Source organism: Ambystoma mexicanum, chromosome 1p (genome assembly GCF_040938575.1).
Source record: "Ambystoma mexicanum isolate Mex_15411 chromosome 1p, UKY_AmexF1_1, whole genome shotgun sequence".
Taxonomy (NCBI): Eukaryota; Metazoa; Chordata; class Amphibia; order Caudata; family Ambystomatidae; genus Ambystoma; species Ambystoma mexicanum.
The window spans coordinates 1,040,867,888-1,040,876,436 of record NC_090921.1 but is presented as its reverse complement, the minus strand read 5'-3'; the positions used below and the strand labels follow the sequence as shown (position 1 = coordinate 1,040,876,436).

Here is an 8,549-nt window from a genome sequence, read left to right as displayed (position 1 = left end):
AATGTAGATCTACAAATAGCAGGCTTGAAGGTTGAGGTGGGCCTGGAGGCCATGAATGGTGTAACTGTCACCTGAAATTGGTTAGCTAGAGAGATCTAAGGGGGTGGGAGTTGTACTGCATTCCAACAAATCTTTAAGTATGGCGAAATGCTTCCATAATATGCCTGACACCTCCCATCCACACTGGTTGTTCATTAACCAGCGGTTTGAATTCTGGGTCTTGCAGTTTTTTTTTCTCCCAAATGTGTGTGTCACAAATCAAATGCAGATTGGCATTGGCTAATAAGTAAACACTAGTCAGCTTCTTTCCCACCACTGCCTCCTTACCTTTATGGTGGTTATGCATGCTCCCTCACGCAGTCGTACAGGTGTGAGTGGTGCATCCTCAGTCTGTATTTTGGTAATTATAGTTTTTCTTTTTATTTACCATTGCATAGATGTAAGGGACCGAATGCAGTGCAAAAGAGGAAACAGGCCTAGATGCTCTACTTACATATTGCACTGGGACAATGTATGGTGTGTTTGAAGTCTGCTCTGGGTTGTTTTTTATTGATAATTAATGCTACTTACTTTTTTTTGCATTATTCAAAACAGGCTTTCAGCATATTCGTTAAATAAAGTGTGCATGTGTTTCCACTTTCAAACAAGCAGGCAGCTTTGCACATTTCCATAAATATACAACTCGCATTTTCTTTCACAAATAAACTAAATAGATGGTGAGGCCGGTTGTCTGGACTTAAGTAAACAAGACAACCGGACACAACATACGCAGTCATTTCGAACAAAATCCGGGCAGGTGGCAACTCTAGCTAGAAACAGAGCGATGAGAGACAGAACTGCAGGACTGGTCTCCTTGCACGCCTCGGTTACTCGTGACCTGGCTCGTCCTGTCAGCTTTGCCGCCTTAAATCCCTGTGCCAGGGGTTCCTTAAGAGCCGATAACCCCTGGTTCTCAGCCAGTGGCGCTGCTCGTCTCATTTCCGTGTTCTGAGCCTGTACTGCTGGCTGATTGGCTGTGCACGCAGCCTTGCCTCCCAGCGGGCTCGATTGTGGACTGCAAACACAGCCTGGATCCTGGAGCCTTTGCGAGAACCGGTCAAGGGCAGGCATTGAACTGCTGCCGGATGGCTGCCGCTGTAGTCCTGCGACGGGCGCCAAGGCTGAGTACACTGCGCTTGGCCAGCACTCAGCCGTGCCGCTTCCTGAAAACCCAGGTATGCAGGGCAAGCCCACCCCTGGTTACTGGAAGGGAGATGGGACTGCACTGTTATATCGGGTTGGAGGACCTGTACATTCTCTCGATATGGCAGAGAAGGCGATGTGTTCCCAATGCTGGTCACAACTTTGCTGTCAGGTGTCTCAGCCTTAGAGGTCCCTTGTCGGACTACTACACAAATACCTTGTGATTTTTGTGCCCCTTCCTTTGTGTTTTATTACAGGGTACATTTATGAAGATATCATATGCTTAATTAATAAATGCTTCTTGTGCGGACAGCAGTTATTAGTAAATTAATTTGTGGGTGCCAAATTTTAGATTTTCACTGCAGCAGCGGAATTTGCCACATGCCCACCATGAATATTAGCAATCGACCAGCCCAACCCATCCCCTGGCCAACACATTATATAGCACTTGCATGGCTCATTGGGGATGCAGGCTGGGGAACTGCATTGTGCGAGGGGGCGCTCCTTGCGCCTCCCAGCACATACAAACAGAACAGGGCACTTTGTCATCAGCACTCCGGCTCTTTCGCGCATGTTATGTTATGTTACTTTGCATTTATATAGCGCCTTATGTACCATTGGTATAGTCTCAAGGTGCTGGTAGGTTGAACACCCTCGGGAATCGAAGTTCAAGTCAGTAGAGAGAGTATCAGAGAGTCAAAGGTGCGTGTGAGCACCGTATATGTGTGCAGCTGGTGTGGCATTCGTATTCGTGTAATAGCTGCTTCTTAGCATTAGGTGTGGTGGTTGAGGGATCAGGAGTATGTGTTCGTTCTTTCAGGTTTATCCAGATCAATTCTGGCTATGTTAGGCCTGAGGAGAACGCCTGGCTGGAGGGTGTGTAACCAGCGGTGTTTAGATAGTGATGTGGAGTATGAGGCGGATGTTGGTATGAGAACAGCTTTACCGAATGGTGTCATAGTATACCTGTGTTCTAGTTGAGTGGTGGTGTAAAGTAGAGAGTAAGCGTGGTGACGTGATATGATTGTTTACATACTCTTTCAAACGTTCTATGCACTCTAAACCATTCCATGAATGTCGCGTACTTCTATGCGCTCCAATCTGTTCCATGGACTCCAATCTGTTCTATGCACTCCGACCGTTCCACGCTCTGAAATTCGTTCTATGCACTCTAGTCTGTTCCATGTACTCCGATCTGGTCGGTGTATTCCAAGTTGATTTATGCACTCCATCCACATATTTCACCCGTACCTTTCACATATTATACCAGTACCTTCCACATACTTCATCCGTTTCATGCACATATTTCATCCATTCCATCCACATACATCACCCATTCCATCCACATACTTCCATGTTTCATTATTTGCGCATTCATCCGCTCTACGCACTCGTCCGCTCTAGGCATTCATCCGCTCCAAGCACTTGTTCATTCTGCTTACTCAAGCTACAAAACCATTATATTAAAAAAAGACAGTCTCTGCGGACCCATCCCCCATCCCTCTCACACATCTGCTCTGGCACTCGTCGGCTCTTACGCACTCATCTGCTCTACACATTCATCCGTTCTTACACATTCCTTCGTTCTTACACACTCGCTGGTTCTATACATTCGTCTGCTCTGCACGCTCGTTCTCTCCGCTCTGAATATTCATCCATTCTGCATACTCGTCCTTTCTGTGCGTCTATCTGCTCCGCACGCCGATCCACTCTTACGCACTCCTCCGCTGTTACGCACTCCTCCGCTGTTACGCACTCCTCCGCTCTAGGCATTCATACGCTCTAAGCACACATCTGCTCAACGCTTTCATCCGCTCAGCGCACACATTTGCTCCATCCACTCCACTGCACGCATTCGCTCTATGCACTCATCCGCTCTATGCACTCGTCCTTTCCGCGCACTCATTTGCTATTTGCACTCAATCTGCTCTACACAGTTCTTCACTCATACACTCATCTGCGCTATGCACTCCAGCAGGTCTACACGCTACTCGCTCTTACGCATTCATCCGCTCTACACATTAATTCACTCTATACAGACATCTGCTCTACATACTCATCGGCTCTATGCAATCATCCGCTCTAAGCACCCTTCTGCTCTACGCATTTGTCCGCTCTACACACTCATCCGCTTTATGCCCTCATCCGCTCTACACAGTCACCTACTCTATACACTCATCCGCTTTGTACACGCTCATCTGCTAAATACAGTATTTTCTACACACTCTTCCGCCATCGTCCGCTTTATGCATTCATCCACTCTAAGCACCCTTTCAGTTCAACTCATTCTTCCGTTCTACACACTCATCCGCTTACTGCACTCATCTGTTCTACGCACTTCAACCATTCTGCCGATTTTGTCCGCTCTACTTGCTTCGTTTATTCAACATGCATTATCAGTTCAGGCCATGTCACTTGCCATACGCACTGGATCCGTTCCGTGCTCTCTATCTGTTTCATGCACTGCACCCGTCTCATGTACTTGAATCGTCTATTCTGTACTTTCCATTTATGCCATGCACTCATACGTTCCATGTCATCTGTCTGTGTACTCATCAGTCTCCTGTGTTCATCTTTCCATCGTCTTCTCTTCATTCGTTTCGATCATTTCGTTCATTTGTCCATTGCAATTATTACACCTATTTCAATAATTTAAACCGCAATTAGAGTTCTCGTTTCCATTTCACTATATTGATCTAATTTTCTCATTCTATTTTGTTTGTCCTTTTATTTTACATTAGCGGTTATTAGTTGTCGATTTCTTGCTTGATCTTGCTGTTGTATTGTTATTTGTCTTATTGTTATTCAAGATCTAGTATTTTGTTAGGTTGGTGTCATTGCGATGCTGTTATTCAGTTTGAGACAGTTTCACTGCAGGAAGCGCCCTTTGCTTCCTGTTTCCCGTCCATGTAAGCGTGCGCTGGAGCACTGAAAGGAAACTTCAGGACCATGGCAGGAGGTAAGTTCATTTAAATATGTGTGTATATGCGTGTACGCTTATGTTGTATGTAACAAGTGAGTGTATATTGTTGGGTGCGTGTGGTAACAAGAGAGTGCATGCTACGTGTGAATATGTGTGTGTGTTTATGCTGGGCTGTAGAGCTGATTTTGGCAGGAGGGGGTTTGTTTCACAACCTCTCCCACCGCCAAAATCAGCTCCCTCTGTGAGGTGCTTGGGGGCACAGGGGCAGGCATGGTATTTTTATTTTTTTACTGGACATCTACAAGGGATGCTTAGTAAACAATACCATGCCTGCCAGCAACTCACATACACACAACCACATTGTGTGCGTGCAAGGTGCTGGTGGGGTCAGAGGGCTGGCATGGCATTTTCTACTGGGAACCTTTGATAAAACAAGCTTGATAAATGTTAGTATGTAGCTGTAGCCAGACTGGCATTTTAATGCAGCTAGTCTAACTATTTCATATTGTGGCATGATATTTTCCATTTGGCATCTTTGATAAAGCAAGCATCATATGTGTTATAATGTGGCTAGGGTAGCATTGAAATGCAGCCAGTCTGGCCATTTCTTATTCTGGTATGCCATTAAGTATTGGCCATCTTTAATAAAACAAGCATGATAAATGTTATTATGTAGCTAGAAAGGCATTTTAATGCAGCTAGTCTAGCCATTTTTTACTGTGGCGTGTAATTATGTTTTAGGCATCTTTGATAAAGCAAGCATGATAAGAGTTAGTAGGTGGCTAGTCTGTTATTTTTATGCAGTCAGTTTGGACATGTTTTTATACTGTGGCATGGCATTTCAATAGTAAAGTCAACTGGAGTATGTTGTTACGTGGGAATATTGTCATGTATTGGCAGAAAAAGAGTGGACATACTTATTGTATCAGTACTGGTATTATGCGTAAAGAAAACATGAGTGTTCTTTTATGGGAATACTGGCAGATATTGGTGCAGCCAGCATGGAAATTAATTGGTAAAGGCATCATGATAATGTTTTGGGGAATTGCTCCTGTGCACTGTTGGTGACCTGCACCCATTGGATTTTTTCATGAGTTAGCATACAAAAACAATTGCAAACTGTTTAGCTTTTTACCCATTGTTTTCTTAAGTTTCTGAGGGTGAAGGACCACCAGCTCTGTCGCTCTGGCATATTTGGGGGAAATATTTATGCTCCTCCAATAAAAAAAATCTACCAGCCGCCACTGGGTTGTACAGACAGAAACTGAAAACTGTAAACCATTCTATGGGGATGAAGTGAGATTCCTGCAACCATTGCTAAAGAACCAAGGGAGCAGTTGCCTCCCCCCCCCTGTTCTCTGCGCCTGTAGGTGATATTTACTCTGTTAGGCTGTCCTTGACTATCATTTGAAACTGAGGTATGAGTGTTAACTCTTCTGTTAAATTTACTCTTTTTGCCTGGCTATTATTTAAACCTGAGCTGGAAGTGATGTCTCTTCTGCTAAATCTCACTTTTAGCTACACATTTTCTGAAACTGTGGTGTGAATGATGTTTGCTTTAGTTAAAAGAATGCAGTCTCTGGCGGAGTGCATTGGGCATGTTTGCAACTATTCAACGTGGGTTAACGTTTTTAGGATGTATATTAACTTGAAGCAAAACTTTTATTGTCTTCAACCTCCTCTGAACATGCTTAATGACGCATTTTTTTGACCAGCTTGGTAAAATATAGGTATACTTAAACCAGTTTGGACTGTTCACCCCTATTTGTTGTGCCACCACCCTGCGCACCCTTGTTGTATTTATGCCTCCTGGTTTGCCCCCCTCCCCTCAATACTAATTTCTAGTGACTCCACTGGTCTCAGCAACGATTAGAATCCAAATTATCAAGCTCTGTGCGCCAGGATCAGCTACTAATTAACGTTCAGCGGCAGTCATTTATGACAAGTAATATTTTGGTTATATTGTCCAACTGCAGTGGCTTCACTCCGCTTAACGATTAGGCACCTCTAAACGATTGGTCACAGAAAATTATACACTCTAAAGGTGCTTCTCGGGCACAAAATGAAAGTGAGCACATGACTGCATGAAAGAGCATGTGTGAGAAACAGAAAAGCGTGGACACCCAGAATTCCACTTATGGACGAGGGAGTCTGCCAAGATGCCTCTCCGCAGACGTTTCTCACGTTGGTTTCTTGGTCACCCATCTTCGTATTCACTGGCGAAGGCAGTGTTAGCCCATTGTATGGAGAAATTGTTCTCCTTTTAGGGAAAAGGGAATACATGTGAATTTATGGTTTTGGATTCTTATTCGCCAACATTTGGGGCCTGGTATGGGTTTCTTATACGAAAAACTCCTATTCAAATAGTTCTCTTGGGGGATATATGTTGGTAGTACGCTTAATAGCCGGTTCATTGGAAACTGTTTTTCTGGTCAGGCAGAGCACACTTGAACATGATAGTGTCGTTTTTATACTTCTATAAACACGGCAATATCCACAGCCAAAGCACGAATATATACAGACATGTCACTATTTTCCTATATTAAATAGTCCATTACTTGTTCAAATTGTTCTCTGTTGGGATGCATGGGTAGTCCTTTGCCAGCTGCACTCATTTATTTGTGAAGAATGTGATATTTTGGAAAATATATATTTTTAAAACATCCTAAAATCACATAAATTGTATTTTCTTAGAAGAAAGTGATATTTTGAGGAAAAAAACATTCCATACGATATAAGCAGCAGCAGGGAGCAGAATGGCTTGTCAAGTTACGGGGCTAGAACTGGTGGTGAATAAGAGCAACACCCTACATGAACAGACATTGTACTTTCTAAAACTAATGGTGAACAAGAAGCCAACTCCAGCTTTTGGATAAATTGTTGAATAATAAACTTGGCTATAATAAGCCAGTCCTGACTGGAAACGTTTCGCATGATTTTTGATGTTTCTCAGGAGAATGATAACTTATGGTTGTAGTTTTGCTTTTCTCATTATAAATGCAGTGCTAGGTGTCGGGAGTAGGGTTCTGGGTTAACTAATAGGGGGCATTGCCCCGGCGTATGCGCATGTTCACGCACAGTTTGGCTTAGGGTTTGAAATTGCTGGGAGCTATTTGGCTCCTGGGTATAGCCTAGGAGAGCATGGATGGCTTAACACCAACTGCTACCAGGAGCTTTGTTTGAATCTTAGGTCCTCTGGTGCCATAAGCACATACCTATTTGACATACATTCTGTTTATTTGGGTAATGGAGCACTGGGGTGCATTTAGAAGACCCTTATAACATAATAGATCATATGCAATGAACAAAGTTATAGTTTGCATCTCATGTAGAAGTTAGATTTGAGGCACACAAGGCACTAGCTCCATGGTCCCCAAAAGTAGCCCCTGCTCACTCTGTGATGCCTGATACCCAGGAGCTTCTCTTAGCTCCTGCTCATCAAATACTTTTTTGATCCCTGTGGCTGTGACATGCGCATCGAAGGGGAGGGTTGTTGTGCACGTTCGCCCCTTTTTAACTTAGGCAAGCAATGTTACCAAGTGCTAACCCGCTGCTCTGCCAGTGTGTGTTTGGGATGTGTGCTCTCACTAACACTATCAGAGGACCTTTTGCCACACTTGCCGCCCTTTGGTTTGGTCCATGAGACAGAGCTTACCTGCTCCCGACGGGGTACACACTGACATTTTCTCTGGTACCTCTTTGATCTTGTGAATGCTTTCTTAATATGGGTTGCAGGCTAAACCCGTGCCTCGGGCCGCCCCATACAAGCTCGCATACAGAGACACAGAGATACGTGTGATGGTTCTGGGGTCCCGGCGGCAACTGCCGTACGGGACGTCTTTAATGAAATTGCGCATGCGTGGCCAGAACGAGGCTCGCGCATGCTCTTTCTGTTTGCGAATATCGCCTCTCTGTCAAGGCCTTGCTGGCATAAGCAATTGTGCGCATGTTCCCCCTTTCGTCCGCTTGCATCAGTACAGCCCCCAACCTCAGATTCAGCTGTTGGGTCAAAATATGCCATTGTGTCCTGATCAGAGAGAGCCTTTTTTATATCTTATGGTCTCATCAATATGGAGGCGTACTGGGTCTGCCTTAAGTTTGCCCACCCCTTGGAAGATGCTTGTGAACTTGCCCAACAGTTGTTCAATATCGGCCTGATAACCTGCAAGTGTGAAATGAACAATGTTCAGAGCTTCCGGCGCGGCGCAGCTCAGAAGTGAGTGTGGGCTGACGTCTGTGACGTAGAATCGTGCCTTGATGGCCTTAGGGCCATGCTCCACCAGTGCGACGAAAACGCCCAGAATCGACAAAGGCGTATCGCCACCAAATGTGTATATTCTTGCCTTGGATCTGTCCAGTGGTGGTGGGCCGGGGATAGCCTTGTAGTGTTCTGTGGCCAACACACATACGGAGGCCCCTGTGTCAATCAGTACTGGTGTGTGGG

The 8,549-nt window shown here is 44.7% G+C and overlaps 1 protein-coding gene across 1 annotated transcript in view; it reads left to right on the top strand.

The window, feature by feature from the left end:
• The first annotated feature begins 1,028 nt into the window (after window positions 1–1,028).
• Window positions 1,029–8,549, top strand: part of LDHD (lactate dehydrogenase D) — a 320,897-nt gene continuing 313,376 nt past the window's right edge. Inside the window, exon 1 of the mRNA XM_069604235.1 lies at window positions 1,029–1,214. Coding sequence (XP_069460336.1) covers window positions 1,125–1,214 — 90 coding nt within the window. The 5' untranslated portion in view covers window positions 1,029–1,124. The remainder of the gene's footprint in view (window positions 1,215–8,549) is intronic.